At 36.8% G+C, this 23,890-nt stretch overlaps 1 protein-coding gene across 5 annotated transcripts in view; it reads right to left on the reverse strand.

Moving 5' to 3' along the window:
• Positions 1 to 23,890, reverse strand: part of LOC139947611 (KH domain-containing RNA-binding protein QKI-like) — a 65,203-nt gene that overhangs the window by 28,000 nt on the left and 13,313 nt on the right. For all 5 annotated transcript variants that reach the window (XM_071945563.1, XM_071945562.1, XM_071945559.1 and 2 more), the window contains exons 2-4: positions 16,164 to 16,294; positions 2,838 to 2,954; positions 1,527 to 1,670 (exon numbers count right to left, since the gene is read on the reverse strand). In XM_071945563.1, the coding sequence (XP_071801664.1) occupies positions 1,527 to 1,670; positions 2,838 to 2,954; positions 16,164 to 16,294 (392 nt within the window). The remainder of the gene's footprint in view (positions 1 to 1,526; positions 1,671 to 2,837; positions 2,955 to 16,163; positions 16,295 to 23,890) is intronic.

The following is a 23,890-nucleotide window of genomic DNA, read 5'->3' on the forward strand; positions in this document are numbered from 1 at the left end:
ATATACTGTTATCTATGGGGTGCATTTCAAATGCTGAGGTTGGTATCTAAACAGATCCTTACACCTGGTTTATGTGCCCTGAAAGTTTTGATTTTAAACTGAAGTTTTGCAGCCCCTGGCTTTGTAGTACCCCCTATTTGAGCTAGGGTCAAGGCAAGGGTTCATAGAAGACTCCTAATGAGGGAACCAGACCATAACATGGAGAAGCACCATGCTTTGTTAATATGCACTCAAGTCATACAACGAATATTAGCAATCAGTAGGTGAAGTTTTTCACATTAAAAGAGAGCCGATATCAGGTTGTTTAAATCACCAAACAACTGTCTTCGATAAATTCAACTATTTCCCCCAAAACAGACATCCAACTTGATAATAAAAACATTTTAAAAAAACAGAGGAAACCACCAGAAACATGAATATTTGTAGTGTTTTTTACGATTTCTATGGCACACAAAATCTAGACAAAAATTATGAACAACAGCAAATCTGCTGAGAAAGAAACTGTGAAAACCTTTAGAAGCTACTGATGTTTAGTTTTATATAAATCATGACAACCAGAGAGTCTGCAGTTCCCAAAACCAAAGGCGTGAAGGCCTAATGATGAAACTGAATTATAAGCAAACACTGACACACTGTTTATAGAACCAAATAAACTAAATAGCTTAGGTTGTTGTAAGATAATGCTAAAAACATCCTGATATATTAGCTCCTCTCATTATCATTCATTCCTAAAAAAGTTCAAAGACAAATATCGCTGTCCAATTACAAGTTAGGATGAATGTAAACAGATCTGAAGCGAACTCTTTTATTTCCTCATAAATCAAGGACTGGTTTCTGCGTAAACATTGCCGACACATAAATTACAGATTAGCGGACTGATTTGTATTTGCAGGCATTCCAAAAACCATTTTCTGTTCACAAATAAGTTGTTTTTGTTTGCCGTCCACGGCCTTCTAAGATCTGCCAGGGACAACAATCCTAAATCGATGCCCTAGTTTGCACTCAAGAGGAGCTGGTTAAGACAACACTTTTTTATTCAAACAATGCACCATATAATTCTAGCATTTTCTCAAGGCAATTTTTCAAGCCTTCTGCTAATATTCAGTTTTCCGCTACAGGAGAATTTCACACTTGAATACCCATTAATAAGACTTACACAAAATTGCATCTCCCACATTTGCACTTAACTTCACAAGTTTTCGACAAATAAAGGGGTATGCTATGCCTACACTTTGAAATGGAAAATGCTTTATATTTATACTGGGCAGATTGAAAGCCATGGAAGTTCAACAGCTTGTACAACCCTGAATCTCTGTTCATGACCTCCTATTGATTTACAATGGATCATAGAGACAGCTGCAGAAATCTTGACAGCAAAAGTAGATTAAAGGAGTTGTTTACAATCAAAATATTGAGGGATGTAATCCTTCATGATGCGGTGTGAAGACTTCTCTATCAATGAAGAGTGCTTTAATATCTTTAAATCCGTGAAGAAGGGGAGGAGGGGGGGGGGGGTCATTACTCACCGTGGGTACTAGTAACTTCTTGATTTGTGAGACGGCTCTCTCCATCTTCATGGCTGCCCTGTTTTGTGTATCCTCCACAGTGACCAGCACATGGAGATCATCTTCAAGATGCTCCCAGTTGGGCTTGCCTTTGTTTTGTTCTTCCTGAAAACAAATTTGTATAAGAACATTAGCATCATGAGTGTGTTGTTGCTCCCGTAACCTGAACAAAATGTATGCCTTGTTTTTGCCTCGCTTCTTGTGTGGCCGACTAGAATTAAAAGACGATTATAACAGCCAAGCAGAACAGTTCGTCCAACAATGAATACCCACTACATCCTCATTTAGGCGTGGCTGATTTTGGTAAATATTATTTAGGTCTTTCATATATACGGTTGAACACATTAATTTAGCTTGAACCGCTTTAACAACAAACTCTCTGCTCAGATCTAAGTTTGATGGTTAACTTTCAACTTCATATAGATTCCTCCCTTGTGAGTAAAACTAGCCGAGCATGAAACAACAAAATATGTTTTTGAAAGTTGGCTAACACCACAGCGCCCTGGAAACCTGGCTATATGGAATTACAGCCCTCCAGGATGGCATTACATATTTCTCTTGGTTTGAGTATTCCCAAGTTCCAGTGCTGTTATTTTTTTTTATTTGCAAGGTTCTCTGCATGAAATAATAACAGCCTAATTTCCCACACTCCTACAACCAGCTGGTGGGGTCGTTGTTGATGGGCTTGTCAGTGGATAGTTTCGATAATGAATGTAACTCAAGATGGCCAGAAGATAGGGGTCTGAACCAATGATGACGTTGGCTTTGCATTGGTGGCTCAAAAGCCTACAGAAATGTGTGTTTATAAAATATGACATACACAAATAAACACATGTTAAACAAAGCCAATGGAGTGATTGATTTCTTTTTAAAGGAAGGAAACATCTTTAATATTTCTTAATCTTGTAGAGAATTGAGAGGTTTTACATCTGTATGTAAACCGATTTCAAAAGGGATCACTCCTTGCTTTAAATAAAAGAAAAATTGAAAAGCACTCAAAATTATTGCAGTTGATGTAAGGTAAGATTCATCACCACAATTTAAAATGTTTGGATCTCTTTTTAAAATCGTTCATTTTCTTACATCCTTGGCGCAGTCTAAGACTTTTCCTAAAAAAGTCTGAATCTCTGTAACATATGAAAGGACATCAAGACCAACACTTAGGAGATACAAGACCAACACTTAGAAGATGCAAGCCCTCGATGCCACGCCAACTCTGAGACTCAAGAAACTTGATCATTATATTACAAAGGTTTATCTCCATCAATGTACCTTCTTCTTATCTCTTATTGAGCCCTTTCCTCGCACCATGATCTTGCATCCTGTCTCTTTCTCCAACTGCTTGGCATACATGCCTCGGGGACCAAGTATTCTGCCAACAAAGTTGAACTGCAAAGACACAAAAGAAAAAGATGCAGAAAATTAACATTCAGCTGAGAAATATCACACACAGTTATCAAAGATGTAATCACTTGCATGGTATGATTCAGCCCAATAATGGGTCCCATATGGAACGTTACAAGGTTGGTTGGGTTCTGCTTTCCGGATATGAAATGTGATATAAAATATTTATATGGGTAAATTATAAATACGCACACTGGCAATCATACCTACAATGAACCTTGATAATTAAGCGATCAAAACTCACAACTTCTTCTAAGGCTTTGTCGGATAAAAATGTAAAAATTAAAATCATAAATATATTTACAAATGGCCAGCTGATATTAGAAAAGACTGGTTTAACATTAGTTCCTCCTTAATATTTTGAGTACAGTACACCTGGGCACCCTAAGCTTTCAACACCTTCTGATACTGTAATAAAAATTTCATTATAAAAACAGAACCCCATGCAATCAACCTTGTACATGTCACAGGCAATTTCCAATAAGGAGGTACACTTCTTAAGGGAGGATAGTTACTTTTTTAACGACAGTTGTTGAGAAAAAAGACAGATAGAAATATCAAGCCACTGTGACAGCAGCCAAGTAATTTGTCCAGACACCTAGCAATTGGATATGGACAGGAATAATCAGTCCTCACACCTGAGGATGCTAAGCAGTCAGCACAGCTCCATTTTTCAAATTATCACGACGCATTAAGACTAAGCGCTATTTAATGGCAAAGGACTTGGTTGGAATAACTAAAATTAAGTTTGATGAAATATGCAATACTTGACACATTCTATGACGGCAGGGTCTACTGTACATTCACATCATACCCTGGACAAGACAAGATGTTTATATTAAGGATAGAAAGACATGTGGCCTAATCCGGCTTTGTTGATTTACAGCCAAATAAAATTGGTAAATTTCCCTAATTGAAGTCATGAATACAAGCACCATGCCAAAGGTTTTTCAGACTTTTTCTTTCTTCACTTTTTAGGCAAACACTGTTCCATGCAAGCATAGAACCTAATCCAAATATCTGTTTTCTAACCAGTCAATATTTTCTGTATGTTGACTTGTACACCCTGTGAATCAAATCTTGCAAGGTGCATCTTAACAAATCTTCATAAAACTGAGGGGTAGTTGTTGTAATCTCACTAAACTCAAGCTTCATTACAATGCAAAAATAAAAGCATTAACAACCAAATCTTGGCATTGTCTGCAATTGTTAAACTATTTCCTGCAAAGTTTTCTAAACTAACAAAGCATAGAAAGCAGACAAGATTTGACAATTAAGTGACAAGCCAAGTAATTAAGGTTGAAAAAGCTGTTCGACAGCCAACATTTCAGATTTACAGATTGGTCTGTGCCCAGTGATTTTGTGAAATAAGCTTTGTCTTGGCTCAGTTTTAATCAAGGGCTTCGCATGATGACAACTACAGGTTAAGATGAGAAATTGGCAGTTAAATGTCATAGGTAGGGGAAAAACAAAATAGATCAGCAATCACTAACATAATATACTTTACATACATTTTTTCTTTCCTGATTTTAATTTACTATCATTTATTGGTGCCTGGGGTATTTTTTAGTATTGTGTCAAACAATCAATGCGAACTTATAAATTAAACTGCAGCTCCAAATTGAATATTTTCTGTCCACTATTAAGTGAGTCAGTTCATACAGTGGGGTAATATGCAGTATGCACTCATTCAATATATCCAAATTTCACCCAACTCATGGATGCACTTTCAGGATCACTGGTTATCAATAAAAAGCCCACAGAAACTCCAGAAATTTCTACGCTGTTGACAGAAAACAGAAAGTTGATCAAAGGGTTCCTCTAAGGTTATCATAAAATGGAACTGATATGGCAGCCAGCCAGGGCAGAAAAATGGTTCTGTATGGGTTAAATATTTGAGGAATGTTTGGATCTATTGAAATTGAGATTCTACTTGACTGAATCAAGTTCAGTTTCCGACAACCAGTTCTGCATGATTTCATAATTTACTATTGTCAATGTCATCAAACTCTCCATATATGCACGCAAATAATAACCCAAAAAGATCTGGATATTGTACAATTCAATACCAGAAAGAATGTTTACGGTTGCCTGCTTTTAAAAAGTAAAGATTTATCAATGCCCTTAAAACAACCACTTTCAAGTTATCTTGAATCCTTTCGTCTGATTGGTCAATCCATAACACCGAGAGCGATATTGACCTATATGCACGGCCCATATCTAACCCTATACTAACCCGAGGCAGTATTCTAACTATGCATATAGCGTAATGTTTTAGCTAAGCATCAGCCATCAAATTTGCTTTAAAACATATTTGTTATCTATCACACACAAACTCCTGGAATACAGGGAAATATACAGTGCATCTTTCATCTATGAAAGGACTGTACAATAGAAAGAGCAAAACTAGGGTGGCATTAATATAAGGAAGTATTTAAAATATTTTGTAAAAATGGTGAGAGATGGTGTGTACTGTCCCCGATGCCCGTGGAAACAGTCTGCCAAAGTTACGGGCCGCTTTTGGAAAATGAACTACTGCCAAGGGCCTTTAAGTAAATTTCATCACGATTAATTAAAGTAGGATTGAGGAACTTTTAGATTTTCAAGGGAAAAAAACATAAGTCCTATAGAGAATGTGTTTATTTTCAAAATAACTCTTTGAGACTTTGAATACAGAGGTGGCTTTTCTTTCACTTTGGTCTGTGTAGGTAAATTAAATTGGTTAAATCAAGTCTAGAGAAAATGGTTTTACTGAATTTTCCTTTCTAGCTTTACACATCGAATAGATTGGTTCAAGTGTTAGTATTCAATTTATTTATTGACCAAATTTGCAAATCAAATTTTAGGATATCTAACTATTGGACAATGGTATTATTTGTTACATAAAGCAACTTAACCAATGTGGCCCAAACCTTAGGTCTCTGATTGTATTAAACCAAACTTAACCAGGAAAAAATCAACTTATTCATTTTGGTGTAAAAGGTTAACTTCATTATGGAATTGATTGCCAATTAAGAGCGAAAAAGTAACACCAGCTATTTTTCTTGGGCAGCAAATCAAATCAATACCGAAGCCCAAACCATGAGATCCTGTAGCTGTGAAAGCAATTTCTTCAAGGTAACGTCAGGCATTGGGACCCTGCAGGCAAGTGCAGTCTGACATTTGACCTCCGAGGGTCAAAGGTATGGAGGCAACACCCACTTATTAATCTGACCTAGAAGGAGGAAACATGTTACAGGAAAAGCTGTGGACTGAATTGGAGTTCCATAGCTAGAGGGGACAAGTTTATGATGATGCTGGCAGACTCAGAAGAATTTATGAAAATTGGCACACTCATGAGAAAAAGCTCCAATAAATATATTGTTATTCCTGTGTATTTTGACAGTCCAATATGAAATGCAGATCAGCCACATAGCACTTAATCAAATAAAGAGAATAACAGTCAAAAGAAATGTTTCTCGAACCATTTAAACTAAAAATATAGGCCTATGTATGTTATACATCGCAAATAAAACAAACTAGTTTGTTTAACAACAATACACCATTTAAAGCATGTTTACGCATAATTTCCTGAGATTCCTGAAATCCCTTGATGAAGTTAACTGCATAATAATTATGTCAAAATTCCCCATGGCATACCTAAACCCTTTAAAGAGTGATTAACTGGGACTGTGAGTAGTACAAACAGTGCCAGAGACAATTTGAATGTGAACCATGCTGTGTAAGGATTATAATTAGCAATTATCTTATTGCGTGTTATAACACCTTAAGGTCTGGGATATGTGTCATTCAACATTGTTGTCATAGGGTTAAGGGAGTTAACTCTAAGAGTGCATGTTCCTGAATGTTGTGTCACTAGCCTAGTGGAAAACAAGTCATGCTTCTTTTGTTAAAGGTCTATGTTGTGTTTTGTTTTGATTTGAAAGAGTAAATTCATTTCTGTCCCCCCTCATTTCCCTAAAACACATCATCCAATCATGGAGGTATCCAATCAACCTGTGGAAAATGTCATCATATTAGGTGATTCCTTTGTTATGAACACACCAAAAACTCAAGGATGTTGTGTCAGGTTGTTGTGAAATTCCATACTTGTGCCTATTTCAAATTCATGAGGCAATCAAAATAAACAACTGTAATGGAGGTCTTCAAACGTTACAATTTTCATCAACTTCAACAGTATTTCAGAAGGACACATTTCCCATTGGGAATGGTTTTGCTACTTACTGTACAATCAGTGTGCTTGGTTACATACAGATTGAAATCTATATCACTTTCTCTTCTCTGGTGCAAGCTTTTAATAGTACAAAACCAAAGTTTTAATAATAATCCTAAGTATTTGAACTATTGTTGGTAATAAAGGAGGAGGGGCAAGCTGACTGGACTGAGAGCAACCCCACCCCGCCCATTTCGACAACCCCCTGCCAAAGTAAGTGGGTTGTTTTTCCTCAAAAAATATTCCATGAAAGAGTTTTGATGCTAGTGTCTGGAATGTACAGCTGAATCAAGACAATTAACCAATGGCCAACAAGGCCAACAACTGGGCCCTGGATGAAACCTTGAGGAACCCAATCAATGCACAATCTTCACAATAGCTAAGAAAACATCTAAAGGACAGGTGACTTTTCTAAACAGGTTTCAAACACTCACTGAATATACATCTCCTGCAACCCCTTGGGGGTCGCATTACATAATCACTTTCTCCACAGTGAAAAGACTTTGCCACCAGATGAAATCACAGCCCTGATTATGACAATAATTTACTGAATCAGAGCTTTACAATTCTTCTATCTCAATGGATGCTTTTAAGGGCACTTGCTGAGTATGCCCCATTGAGCAGTATAGCGTAAACAAGTCAGAATCTTTGAAGTCAAAAAGTGAACATCTATTATGTTCTTGTATCTATAAGGAAACCTGTGTGTCGCTTCAGATAAATAGATATTGGTTGGAACCGCTAAGGTACAGTGATGCCATCTTTTAACTTAAATCGGGAATTTCTAGAGTTTAAGACTAAGAGTAAAGTTTTAGAGTGGACTGTTTGAGCATGGTCTGAACGTTGTCAACCCATGATTTAGGCCTAATAAGCTCTTAAGGCCTAACCAACTAAAAGCACTACAAATTGAACCGGTTATGGTTATACTATAGGACAACATATTTGTTGTACTTAAATTGCAAAAGTAGTAGGGCCTACTGCAGATGCACAATTGATACCAACGGCAAATGAAGAAAACAACACTTGTAAGCCTATCTATACTTATAAAAATTGTGACATCTAAGGCTTGGAAATAAACATCAAGTTGTATAGAACGTTTCAACAAGACAAACTCTTGACAACTTTTTGTATGTAACTATTTGTTCTACATATAAGACAAGAATTTAGTTCCCTGGCAACGAAGGTTCACTAACTATATAACTCTTTGAGTCACGTAACAGCTTTCGTGGGAAATGTCAAAATATTTTTGAAATGCCACTAAATCTGTAGTGGCCTGCATTCAAATCAAATAATTATCTCCTGGTCTGTCATCACTGAACAGATATATTTCTATAATTTCTATAGGTCACAAGTCTTTAGCTTTCTTTTGACTATCACAGTAGGCAGCTGTCCATATGGCATTGCTTTAGCCCCCTCTATTGGAATGTAAGGAATGGGCATGGAATGTAATTCATTTGGAGGATTTCAGCAGGGGGTGCCTACTAAACCCGCTGTATTATAATGTATTTTATTTAGAAGGAGAGTTGACCAATCTGTGGTCACAATTGGGCTTTGTTGGTAAATGAACTGTCTCACTCAGTTTTCTAAGAAAGATTATTCTTGCCCAGTTTCTTAAGAAGGACCATTCATGCCCAGTTTCTTGAGAAGGATCATTCGCACCCAGTTTCATTAAGAAGTAACCATTCTACCCCCCCCCCCCCCTCTAAGTATCTTAAGAAGGACCATTATCGTCTTGCCCAGTTTGTTGAGAAGGAACATAATCACATTATCAGAAGATACAGTTCTTTCGTGAAGTAGGTTAAACCATGGGGAATAAGTTAGGTGCACCATCTTCTTCATTCCTCATTCAGGTGTTTGTGAATGACTTAGACAAAATGGACTTCATATCTGCTGTGACCCAATCAAACAAACATATTGTAATCCACAAAACACTTGCAGGATGACTGGTTCTTGGCTATCATGAAACGTGTCAACGGTTGTAAGGCATGGTGAATACGGTCATACTTGAATGCTAATTAAAACCCAAATTAGACATACAGGTTCCTTTGGACTTCATCTTGTGGTGATTCTTGTGCATTTAATCATAACTGTTATCTTCACAATGTCAACGACAGATTTCAATTTTTTTTATTATATAGATTTCTTTGAAAGTAAACTCTGGTATGTAAAGTAAATTGTAATGATATTTAAATTGAAGTCAGGCTTAATCACATTGCCCCCAAATTGTATATTTTAAAGATATTGATGTGACAGAACTGTATCTTGAGTTAAATGACATAATTTATTCAGGGCAGTCAATGGAGCCCATATATCATCAGATTGATTCATGATACTAATGTTTTATATACAGGCATGGCTTGTGAGCTGATGCAGTTAAGCTGATTAAGCTCTCTGCTTGAGAGTCCAGTTAGGGTAATGATCAAAACAGAGACTTGGGATCTCTTCAAATGCTAGGAGTTACGGAAGAGACGCACTGGTATGCTGTGCTTGATGCTCCTGTGTTTATAGTATACATCACATGGTTTCACTTAAGTAAATGGGGAAATCACACACATAGTCTGGTCCCTTTAAACATCAGCACTGTGCTTTTACAGGCTGGAAACAGCAAACCCGACAAAGTTAAAATGTGTATGAATGTGACTGTAACCAGAGACCTGCTTACATAATTATGCTGTATTTTATTTATCCCCATTGCCCTTATTATACATTAATGTAATCATGCACATTCTACATCTGATCAAGCACGATTTACAACAATTCAAAGCTAATCGATCAGTACGGGTATAATAATAGAGAAAGGACTTACAGGAACAGTTTGTTCAACAAAAGACTTTGCCCTTTAATTTAATAATAAATTCATTTCACAAAGCCAAAGGACAAGCTGCCCATGCTACTTTATCCATATGCTTTTTCAATTTATTTTTCATTCCTGGAGTCTGTGATGTGAATTCTGAACTCTGAATATGAAATAACATCTGGATTAACAATACATAGAGCATGTACATGACCCGTTGGTACTGGCAATATAACATCAAGTAATGGAACAGTTGTAACTTGATGTTGACAGCCCAAGTTTCAAAGTCAGTCTCATGTACTAGGCCTATATGCTTGATGTGCATGTCTGTATGTATAAAATGCTTTTAAAGGGCAGGTACACGTTTGGTAATTACTCAAAACAAATATAAACTTAAAAACTGACTTGGTAAAGATTATTGGAGAGCAGTTGATAGTATAAAACATTGTGGAAAACGAATCCCTCTGAAGTAACATAGTTTTTGAGAAAGAGGTATTTTCTCACTAAAATAATAAAAGACTTCTAGCTAGAAGTTTTTTATTCCTATCTAAAGCACACAAATTCGTCTAACAAGGGTGTTTTTTGTTTCATCATTTCTCGCAACTTCGATGACCGATTGAGCCCAAATTTTCAGGCTTGTTATTTTATGCTTATGTTGGGATACACCAAGTGAGAAGAATGGTCTTTGACAATAACCAAAGGTGTACCTTCCCTTTAAAGGTTAATTTTTACATTATGATATTACACTGATTCAAGTTATTTGACAACCACATACTGAAGTATTCCTTTCTTTGATCTCGTACAAGGTTGGTAATTACCCTCGCCGCTTTCCAAACCGAATCCTTTAAATAAAGGTGGGACTGCTACTTAATCATCTGGAGACATTTTTCTTTACAAATTTCTGCCTTTGATTGTATTTTTTTATCTTCCTTCTTTTTGTATTTGAACCAAATTAATGAAATTGCCTAGACAGTCAATGTAAAATCCTTGCAACTTGGTATTTTGGCCACAAGATGAATGTTAATAAAGCAAATTACTACAATTCATCTTGAGCCATTTTGTGGATTCATGATTACCTCTCTGCACAATTACCCACTCCACTGAGAGGAACCTTTATATGCTAACTTATGATAAGTTTCATAACTTACTGCTAAAATCCGAGGACCAAATTGAACCTGTTCTACAACAATAAGTCTTCTTTTTCTCAAATCCCTCTTTTTTCCCCCTTCAAGTTTCCTGGATTCGGTATCTTGTATGCAAAGTGACACTTGGAATATAACAGGTAAACTAACGTCATCAGAGACTGACTGAACGGGTTTTGAGTTACCATGATATTGACGATCGCATCAGCTTCATGTCAAAATGCAACCAATTTAGTCTTCCCTAGAAGCTAGCTCCCCAAGTGCTTGACTGTCTGTAAAGACTGTTTGATAACGAATGATCAAAGAGAGATCTTCTCACAGTCATCTAGCCAGGACGACATCAATTATGTCATATTTAAAGTTCATAGATGGCATTTGACTGCAGTTTATTAAAGAAAACAATGAGCCAAGGTCAAGTTCATTGTACTCACAGGAATTGAAAGGAATTCAAGCAATAAAAACAGAGTGGACAATCAGTGGCTGATAAATGAATAACATCTCACAGGGATAAGAGATGCTGCTACCCGCTCCAAGGTTACTCAGTTCGACCTCCTGGCAATCTCATTCATTTTTTGGCAATTTGAAGGGGGATATTTCTATGGGTTTCTTTCTTGTAAGTAATTGTGTTTTTGTTTAATTTTATTCAATAAGATTGCACATGTTTACATGAACATAATGATTTTATTAATTCACCAGATTCTACAGATCAAATGACTTCATATAGAATTTAATCGTGAGATGGCACGGCTATTTTTATTCTGCAAAGGTTCTTTACAAAATCTTAAAGCCCATGGGAAGCTCATGACAGGGCACCAAGGCCAAGACCAGGGTCTTGGAGGTCAAGACCTCTGTGGCTTCTGTTTAGTTTTAACTCAAGACTTCAAAAAAGCAAAAAGGATGTTGACACACTCCCTTAGCTGAATTGAAATACGGTGTATGTTTAATTAAAGAATTTTAAGTTGCCGTTTGATTTTGTGTATCAGGCCTCAATTCCCTTGTGCATTGGTGCAAACTGGATGGTACCACCCCTTTAATGTTATTAGCTAAGCTTGTTTGTGCTAACAGCGTGCTATTGGAGTCGTAGACACATGCTTCAGTCTTTCCTGCCCTGACACCTTTCCTCCAGGAAGGAAGCGAGGCCAATTCAGCCTCCCGGTTTCACACACTTGAATGTCTTAAATTATTGATCAAAGCTGATCTCCACCATGCTACAGAATCATCTTGGATTCAAAACAACCAGCTTTTTACCCCGTCATTTACATTTTCCATACAACACAGTGCTCAGATGCAGCGCAACTTTCACTTGAAGCACCACTTACAAGGAAAAGGGAGTTGAACACCCTTCTGAATAATTCTATAAGATATTTAAATACATGCTAAAATATTGTCTTTTCTAAACAACACTGGAACAGTCTGCAGTCATCTTATTTTTCAGTTTATGTGAAAGAAACTATTGATCTTGTTCTCAAGGTTGACACTACACAAAATGGGACCAGAATATTCTTTTCTTTCAGCCTCAGTTTGGTGTTAATCTATTCAAAGGGGAGTAAAAAACAATGGCTGCCTCCAGGTAAGATCTACTGGCTAAAGGGCAGATCTGCTAAGGTGGCATTACAAATCTCAGCAAAATGTTATACATTATGACTTTAAACAACCCAAAGCATAAGTAAACACAGGTCCCCATCTAATGTTTCAATTCAAATTCATATTTTCTTAAATAAACAAATTAAATAAAATAGGGGGAAAACAGTGGCCTTTGGATTTCATATAGAATTCACCAATTGTGTGCATACTCTTAATCCATCAAAATTGAACAGAAGATTATATATGTAAAATGTAATTTGTTTATGCCAATTAACTTTTTGGATTATAAGGTTCAATAAACTCAGATACAGCCTCATTCTGATACAATCTCATTGCCAAGGCTAATCATGGGGTAGGAGGCAACAACAACTGCGCCAGTTCATTCTGTATGCAGAAGTTGTGCTTAAATGCTTTAAATATTCAAAGCTTTTTTAACCCTAGCAAATTATTAAAATTCATACTTAGACGAGGTTTAACACAAGCTCGCTGATCCGATCATTTCAGAACCCTCACATGTGGCCAAGCTATTCCCACGGGAGCTATATACTGCAGAGTCTATCTCCATTGCCATTTTACGCAGAGACGCATTTAGGGCGACACATGTTCAAATACATGGCAATTTATATGAGCAATGACAGAGAAAGTAAGTGAGGTGTTGGTAAGCAAAAGCACACACTTAATTTTAGCGAGGGCCTAAAGTGCATTTGAAAACGTCTTTTTTTGTTCCCAAGGTAGACATCATTGCCAAATGAGATTGGAGCGGGATGTAAGGAGTAAGGATACGTGTACATTAGCAATGGTACCTCCGGGGATTCAAAATATAACTCAACAACCTTTACACGTGCATTACACTATTATCAAGTAAGTATCTCTACATCAGGAACACTTCAGAATTTATTCTTCTTCTTTTTAAAATTTTCTTGTAGGTCTTCCTTGTAAAGTGGGTTAAATATTTTGCTTTCAGGGGATTTAAATGCAGCTGAAATCTCCCAGACAGTTTGGATAGCCTTTCAGTCTATTGATTTGTTCCAAAGCTTTTGGAAATTGCATATTAATCACTCATACCAACCTTAACAAGTTTGAATATCAGAAGTCAAACTGGTTGAACCACCCCCCCCCCCCCTAATTTTTTTTACGGTCCACGGTTTGAATCCACTGTTAGATGGGGCCTGTCATAAGGACTGGGTTTTCAGTCCCTATTTTATTAGGTCACTCTTTCCCCCAACTCTTTTTGAGTTGGATTTACCTCCTCAGCTTAAAATGAGCATTTCTTCAACGTTTCAATATACACAGGTGCTCCGCTTAACCCAAAAGGATAAATGAGAGAGTGAGAGAGCTGAGTCAGCAGTGTGTTGGATTAACCCCTTAGCACTAACTTAAGCAGCTTGGGGTTGTAGTTTCATTATGATGATCAATCCAACGAGGTTACAGTGCTGGGGTCTATTTCACAAAGGGTTAGGACTAGTCCTAACTTAGGACTAGTCCTAGGAGATATACAAATTGCATGGTTAGTCCTAAGTTAGGACGAGTAACTGGTCCTAACTCGAGATAAGACTGGTCCTAATTCTTTGTGAAATCCACTCCTGGTCACTTATGGTTTCATTACCAGACAGATTCAAACAAATAAAGTCAACTGTTTCAGGTGATTTCAATGCTCTCCATTAGTAACCTATTTTTTTTTTCCTTTTCCAATAATTGTTAATAAAAACGACTTCAGATGGTTAATATCAAGCTGCGATTAAAATAATTCAATCTGAAAATTAATCACCACTCCTTCTTCATGAACTTTTCTTCCACCGCGAAAATGTAATAGGATTGCTCCCAGAAAATCTGCTGTGAACACCCCCAAAGTCAACTGCCCTGGGGGAAAATGACACAGAAATAACGCTTGCAGTCTGCACCGAGAGGGAAATAGTAATGTAATAAATGCCGTTTTCTAGAATGATGAGCGGACTGAATGTTTAACAGTGCAAGAGACATTTTGTGTTCAGCAGGGAAGTTAGGTTCATATATAATCCAGGCAAAGTGCACATGAACTCATCAGGGCTCTACCATGATCAGGGTTTGGTTCTGTTATTGTAGGAGTTGCTATCTACATGGAAACTAATCAACTACTTGAAGACCATCTATGGATGCATAAACTATAAGGGATTAGCAATTGTCAATGTCATTCCAAAAATTCTGGTGTCAGACGCCTGGGTGAATCTGCATTTGAAGTTAAATGAGCAGCTATGCATGGTGGAAATAAACTAAGAGTAGGTTTGTGGTAATACCATGTGATAAATCACAGTAGTGGGGCTTTAAGAATCAGCCAGTTTGTACCAATGTTTTGACAAGTATACTCTTGTTGTCCAGTCCTCTGGTCAAACTTCTCCCTATTGCTGGTGGAACTCACCAAAGACAATAAGAGATTTGTTAGCTTTATTTGGTGTAACTGCAAACTTACTCCGCATAAACTGCACTTTCTTTCTTAAAATTAAAAAGGGGGAATGTGTGGAATCTGGGAAAAAATGGTTTGCAACAAAAAGCAACTTATTCATTACACTCTGATTTTTTTTTGATTTTTTTTAAACATTTTAAGACAGCCTACTAAATGTTCTGTGTGTATATCCCTGCAGCTTTTTCTTATCTTGTAGGCCTTTTTTTTTTTTTTTTTACATGTATTTCAAGAACATCTTATCCAGTCTGCACATACACATGAAAATTATTACGCACATAAATGGTAATATTTATCAAATTGCTTGTAAGGGAAGAATGAAAAATGTTGACATTCTGTTTTCAATTGGACAGATTGGATGTCTATCATTTTAATTAATAATTGAGATGCAATCTGGGGTGACTTTCCTGTCCAAAACATGCACACACGAGGAATTTGCATTTATAATCAGTAGTCTGATCTGCCTGTGGTTTCATCCCACAATGCAAATCACGCCTTGCTACCCCCTCCATAGTAGCGAGCTACGCCAAACAGCACCAACGTCAAGGGCTTGTAAACCCAACCCTGATAGAGGTGACAACGAGTGCCTTGAGAATCAAGTCCTTGAGTACTTCAACTGGACGGGAACTCAGTCAGAATTTCCGACACATTCACACTGCCCAACTTGAAGTCTTCTTTTATCATCATATTCATTAAGATACACTTTAGGATAGATCTATGTGCTTATATTATCTGGAGTTCATTGCAACTCAAGCAAGTCACTGTGCATGGTGTATCGCATGCGGACAAGCGTTGGTTTAGAGAAGTGAACATATATTTCAAACATCTAGCTCTACGGCATGTCTGAATGCTCACCATGAAATAAGTCCTCAAAATATTAGAACATACAAAATATATTGATTCTATCTGTTATCAACAAAGGACAGAGAGAAATCACTTATCAAAAATAATTGTTATGAAAATCTTTCCTTTCAAATGGGAAATATTACCAGTGAGGTTACAAACATTGCCTTGTGTTAATACTTACGTCTGGGTAGGTTTTTACTGGAACAAACAGCTTTTCTGAGAGTGTAGTCGTCGCGCCATTGGGGTCTGGAAGCATGAGGGGCTGTGTCTCAGGGGTGAAGTTGTACATACTCTTGCGTACTTTGTTTATTTCTGAACACAGAAAAAAAAGGAATGAGCGAACATGAGTACTTATAAACAAAGTCTACTTTGCTTTCTTTGTTCAATTCAACCCCAGTTAGTTTCACGTATGGTTTATTATTGGCTTTAGTTTATAATGTCACTTTCCACATGTAGGTTAATTCGATAAGTGCACCGATAACAAAAAAACCAAGAAATATTTGGAAAATATGATTACAGCAATTCATTGGAAAATCGTTGAGATGATTACAAAAATCCCAAAGTACTTAAACACTGCCCTCTTGAGGTTACTTAAGTCAACACTTGAAATCCAATGATAAAAATCATTATGCTAATAACTGGAGTGATATCAATATTACTTTTCAAAGATACTTGTTAAAGCGTGTACAATCATATCAACATGAATAACCTTGATACAGTAATCAAAAAACACTCCACTCAAACACACTGAGAACGAACTTAACACCAACCCAAAAGTGACACAACAAGTTGTATCAGAGGAGGGTAGCTGCGCCCCTTTTGACCCTGTATCAAACAACAAGCAGTCCGTCATACCCAGACTCTTAGTGTTGGGTACAAGTACATAATGTTAACAGTCAGTGTGACAGCATTTTGCTGTGTAGTGGCACAGGAACTCCAACGTTGTGGAGTGTTTGCACTCCCATGTTTACTTTGCCCTTGTTTGGCAGTATGGCTATGTAGCCTGAAGTACAAAGTAAACACAATCAAAATTTACATAGCCTGGTAAAGAGGTTTAAAATTTCTGTTTATTCCAAATGTTGTCTCCTTGAATAGTATAAAGGGGGTTTCTCAAGGCAGTGTCAACTCAATTTACCTCAAGCTGTTGCAGTGTCTGCTAATTTTATACAAATAATTTCTGTGCTGTACACAGATGAAAAAGGTTTCAGTTGAGTCGCATCCGGCAAGAAATTTGTCAGTTCCAAAATTACATTGATCCCAAACATTTATACCTAGCACACACACACCCCCATGACACTATTTTTTTGTATTCAAGCCTACAAAGTTACTCAAACTCAAACATTCCTACCTGACCATTACCTCCATGCTCTATTACAGACAAATTTGTACATGTTGTCTAAACATTGAAACCTTAGCCATTGGCATTCTTAAAAGCAAGTCTACACCATCCTCAACAAACAAACATCAAACAGACACTTTGCTTTAATATTTTCCGAGTCATGAAACTGAGTCACAAAGTGAAGTAGGTACCTCCTTAGAACATTTTAAGTGATAGTTTTTGTCATATAAGCAATAGATTCACAAATAGAACACACACATATTAATGAAAGATTGAATCCTTCACCAATTATGTTGACGATAGCATGCCTTGAATCTTGATTCATATTAAGTATGTGTATTGACAGACAGCTGATGTTTACTGCCTTCAAAAGAACTTACCCTTACATTTCTGTGGCAGTCATAAAACCATGCAATGGCAATTTCTGGGTTTTTTTTTATGTCTGTATTAAAACATGCGGCCCTATCTGTATGTTTTAAAGAGGAATCAATGATCTGGAACTCCAGAATTTTCCAGATGTGGCTTTAATTAAGCAGTTCTCTCCATAAGAATTACCAGCAGAAAATCCTATCAACAACATCAACTACACATGTCTTGAATACCTGTTTCTTGAAAGTAAATGCCCAACAGAGGTATTTAGGCTACATTCAAACCGATCGTTAGTTTTGAACAAATCGTGAAAACATCAAAATTATCTTACTTGAGTACAAATCTGATAGATTTGAAATCAATGTTGGTTTTGTACAATATCATCCCTTCAAAGAAGCCCACTTGAAATGCATGTAGTAGTACTTCTGTGCAAGCAGCCCAACATCACTGTACATCCATACCTGCGCTAGTTATTGACATTAATAACTTATCAAGCAGGCGATATTTACTCTATGAGATTAAACCCCAGTTATAAAATTGTATTTGAACAATGCGAGTCAACAGAGCATGGAAAACTATGATAAATAACGGAAGGCACCGTGACCAGAACACAAAATAGGGCTTGGTGATCTTGGGTTTGTAAACACGGTGGAAAGAGCACATGGTGTGTGTGTTCACCTTTCAGCAGGCATGGAAGATAGAAAATAAGTGCTTCTAACTGCTAAAAAACACTAGCATGGGGTTACAACAATATTGTTTTAATGTCCTGCCTAAAACATGTATGGGGGAGGGAGACTGTTCATATTGTATAATTCTGTGTGCATTATTCTGAAGTTGCTTTGGGATAATATTTGTATGTGATGTTGACTACTTGAGGATTAATGTGGACCTTAAATCTTGAGCTTAAAAAAAAAAGTAAAACTACGCTTCTTTAAGTTTTTTTGTAGGTGCACTCAAAAGTGTTACACACCAAATGAAGAATCTACTAAGTGTCAACAGCATTCAGATCAATGGAATCTCAACGCTGTTGCGACCTTCATTTTGTGTGACAAGGAATACATTCCTCACACATAGACAGTGAATATTGAGCCTTGATTACATGTATGTCATAATTACTCGCAAGCAACTGAAATTCTCCAGCAGTAATTATAAAGATTCTGAAGATACTCTCTATGCAGCCCGCTCACTTCCTACACCAACGTAATTATTACAACTGAAATGAAATGCATTTCTTAAATGACATTTGGCCGATGAGCTGTACAGTATGCCTACTGTCACACTTGCCTTCGATAGCCATAAATAATCTTTAAATATTCATAAGGCTAATTTTCTGCATCTAGATCCTCACGGAGGTTGTCAGTGGCTTCCACAGAGGAATGAATGACTGCCGAATACAACACTGTCTGGTCGGTGTAAGGCTTAGACTTTAATTAATTTACTCCTATTAAATGGGTAGTTCAAGATATATTTTGTGGGTTTCATTATAAATTATCAAAACCTTAGTGTTTAAGTGTTTACATTTCAAAGAAATAGAATGGATTGATGGAGCACAATTGTCTTTTTTCATTTAAAGTTTCTCTGGAACACAATAATAAGAACATTATTTTTGGAAAATTACCACTTCAATATTTCCTTTGCTTTGCCTAATTGTTTTCCACAAGTTGGGCTACACTTACGTTGTACATGTGTATGCATCAAACCAGAGTTGTTAAAAACAAAAGCACTTCAGTGTAACCACCCCACAAGATCCTTAAAAAATATGTTTCAAAATGACTTTCATGACCAGTTTGTTAATGACTCTACCACATTATACCTCTAGAAGGCCAAGACAAGAACCTATCAGACTACACATTCTTGTGAAACCAAAAATCCTTCCAGCCAAATTAAGGACCAAACTCTATGCCCATATAAGGGCAAAAATTTCACAGCACAACTCCAACCAACTGCACACCCAGTAACCATGTGATGTCTCAGAGAAAGGGTCTGCGCCCAGACAGTGGTGATAGACACACAACCCAGCTTGGCCCATCAATACACACACTCCAGTCAGACTAATTCGGTTTATATTTAGTTGGCAAACTTAGCTCAGGAAATCTCACCCATTAACTCAGCCAATTTCAATCACCAATCCATTATAATTTAGAAACATAATCTGTACTGGGTAAGAGTGGGACCAAGGCTATTTAATGTGAGAGAACAGAGAAAATTGGTAACGCTTTCTTAAAATGGTTGAATTTGATGCAAGCACACACAAATGCGACACAATTTGGTTTTTCCTTTTAGTTTCTTAATTCTGTAATAAAGAGCCATAGTGAACCTTGATATTTGCTGATTAATCTTTTATGCTTAAGTCACAAGAAAATAAGTATCGTTGAAGCCTTTTAATGTCACAATTTTTCTTACATAGACTTGAGCCCTAAGATTAATGCAACCCAAGTGATTTGTAAAGTGTACACGTAGAGATTTGTTAGAATTAGGCAACATCAACATACTATGATTCTGGAAGCCATTATGGACATATCATGTACTCAACTCGGGAGGCTGGTAGGCATGTAAACATCTTCGGAGCTATGCTTAGGCCCCATGGGTTACCAACCATCTTACATGGAAACTCATAAAAATAGGGGCCCGTAGCCATCAGTAAAACCGCTACCTGAAATAATTTCAGTTCTAATTCTTTCAGAAAATCAAAATGCTGTTCAAGCACATGGTTGTGACAATCGTAAGCAGACTGTGTTCATTACGTAGGAAGACTTCCAGTAGGAATTGGCCGACATGTATGTATAATAAGGGCAGATGATAAAAAGCTCAATTTCAATGGGCAGATGACATCTGACTAGAAGAGATTGATCGTGCTTTGTCAGAATAGATGAGATTGGCTGAAACATCACAATGTCAAACTCATTTATTGCCTCAGAGCCTCTAAAGGTGGATTATTTATGTTCATCAAAGCCATGAAGGTGAAGATAACTGACAACAACTTAATTTGTGCTGTCACCGTACACTGGGATGTATCTAGACTCTACTGGTTTTATTGCAGCCCATGAACATATTCCATTAATTCTGTAGTAAGACATGCTAACACCAAGTACATTAACATGATGATTCCTACATAGATGATTGATCATCTGTAATTCCACAAATTGATTACACAATCTCTCTTTAATTTAATATCTTCTGTAATACTCCCGACAAGCAAAAAGATACCTGGCTTCAATCGACCTTAAATAATAGAGAAACGTTAATTACTGTGCAGAACCTTGCTGTCATCTTTCATAATAAATGTAGACGAGCTTGTATTGCAACTTATTGATTTGCTACACGCTCTACAATAAGTCTATCCATCCTCGTTACTATAATACTGGATTATTCCTCATTGGATTACAAGCTTCTTTGGTGCTTGACAAATAATTCCTCCTATTTTACTTGATCAAAATGAAGACCACTGATGGTGTTATTTCAAGATACTAATTTGTTTTTGTTGGCGAGGTGAACAATTACATTATTTTAAATTGAAGGGATCATAATGATTACTTACGAAGGAGATGTTTTTATTTTTAGATCAAAAGGTTATTCAAATAGATATATTGTCAGTCTCTGGATGCGTAGGTTGTCAAAAACATGCAACTCTCTGTCCTAGTTTTTTTAGAACCTTAAACACCTACGTATTATTACATTGAACTTTCACTTTAACAGACTGGTATTAGTTAATAGTGCACAACTCAATTTACTACGACATGGTTTTAAACACAAACACGGACGCAATTACATGTATGCTTTAGTCTGAAGCAGTATGGCTACAACACACAGTATTCTAGTTAGAATAGCAGCAAATGCCAAACGTGCCAGCATGATGTATTCACTACATGTAACCTAAAATAATAACAAACCCTTAGCTCAAGATATAAAAATCGTTTATGATATCCGTGTACAAACCGTTCACCGAAGAATAACAAAAAGTCATTGCTACGCGTCTAACAGGATTCAAGGTCTGTTCCTTCAAACAATAACACAACTTCCTTTGGATTGGTACAGTGGGGCGGAAACACATAATCATATCAAATGTGAGGGCCAGTGGGTCGGGTAGTTAACTGGTCATGTATAACACCAGCAAAGAAAAAACAGTCAATGACTGGCAATGAGCCCGTCAACATCATCGATTTCCAAGTGGATATTGAAAAAGACGGGTATGCTTTATATTGTTGATATTGGAATCGGAGATTGTCAGTCATTCGGTGTCAATTATGAACACTGTGCGCAGTGAACGGGCCCAGTGAATAAAACAACCAGCGATAAAATTTTGAATAAACATTGTGTTTCTATAATAACACCCGTTGTGTGATTATTGTTTTGCTTTATTTTAAAATATCAGCTCTTTAATTTGTCAGAAAAAATGTCTTCTGTGTATTCTAATGTTGAAGTAGATCACATTAATCCAAGCCAACCTTAAATCTCAACATTCCAACAGACAATTTTACTAGTTTTTCATAGTAAAAGCAAGACTCCACAATACTATAGCTTGATCTGAAAGGCTTCAGTCATACAAAATCGCAACTTCATTTTGAATAAGCTTTTAGCAAATAGTTGTACTGGGTCCTCCATCCAATGAAAACTTACTATCCACAGTACTGTGCTTACTGCATACAACACCTCCAATACAAACTCATTGAACAACATTTCTGGAAAAATCAATAACTGAAGATTACAGGATCAAAGTGGCTTGGCCCTATCAACCACTAATCAACCCCAGAATGAATAGAGAATAGGAATTTCTTAAACTCAAACAAAACACGGATATTATTGTTGACGAAAGGACGAAAGGATCTTTGCAATACCAACTTTTCAATGGCATTTGGTGGCTACACTGATGAAAAGCAGTGATAGTGGTGATGCAAAGCGGACCGAGAAAAATCAATATTAATGTAAGAGCTCTTGAGATCTTATCGACATGGCCAGGCGGCCGTCAAGCAGGGGTTAGCACTGGGTGGGCAAGTGCTGAAATGCAGAGAACATTTGTCGATTGATCCGCACTTTCTAAATACAAGTAATTAGTAGTAAGGGTTGATGCCATCTGGCTGATACGGTCTGATGGTATCATAATTATATGATGAAGAGATATCCCACTGGAATCTTCAGATAGTGTTCTCCATCGCAAGAATCTATAGCAGAAAACTCAGGCACACCAGCGGGACATTAGACAATTCAAATATAAATATAAGCCCCTGTATACATTGTAAGTTAATATAATGATTGTTGGTTTTTAAACAGTATGTAAAACTTACAACTCAAGATCCTATAGCGAGAAAGTTCATATTTGTTCTTTCTTGTAAATTGCACTCTAAATTCATCAGCTATTCATCCTAAATATCAAGGTATCAAGACAGGACCCATTTGTTTAAAGGCAAATACTTGCTAGGTATATCATGTTATTAATTTGCAGGACACACCAATACTACTTAAAAATGAAATCATAAAGAAGATGCCCATGCCATGAACACAGCAAGCAGAAAGCCTGAGGGACTGTCTTACATACACTGTACACGCATGTGGATAACTACCTGCCCTATATCCCACGCTCAAGATTTAATTTTCCCCTGCCTACATCCCCATGCCTGTTAGTCCATGTGCCGACGTCAATATAAAAATGCAGACCGCTCTATTAATCTGCCTCAGTGCATAAAAACATGGTGATTTTAACCAAACCAGCAGAATTCTCATGTGAGCTGCATACATTGCAAGCTACAAAATATACCAATTGTAAATAAGAAACAAAATCAGAAATACTAGTTAGGAAAAACAAACACACCAAAGCCATCAAACAAGACGAACAAACAAAAACCTTTCAGAAGCCAGGCCAGGTAGAATTGGCTTCCCACACTGACCAACAAAGTTCATTGTGCCAGTTAATGAAATCGCTACTGTTTGGAAGTTGTATGCACAGTGCTCTACAACTTTGCAGGTCGTGGATTTAATTCCAACCAAAGTTGTATCAAACATAATTTCTAATGAACCCTCAGAAAAGTCCAAATATAAAGAAATGTAACTACACTAATACATGTAAGCTCAATATGGCTTGTCTGTAAGTAGAACACACTTTACAAACAGGATAAATAAATGTATGTAAGCCAATATAGCTATTACAGAAAATCGGCATCAAATGACTCTTTAACAATTTTAATTATGGTTCTGATTAACGTAGA

This window comes from Asterias amurensis, chromosome 14 (genome assembly GCF_032118995.1).
Source record: "Asterias amurensis chromosome 14, ASM3211899v1".
NCBI lineage: Eukaryota > Metazoa > Echinodermata > Asteroidea > Forcipulatida > Asteriidae > Asterias > Asterias amurensis.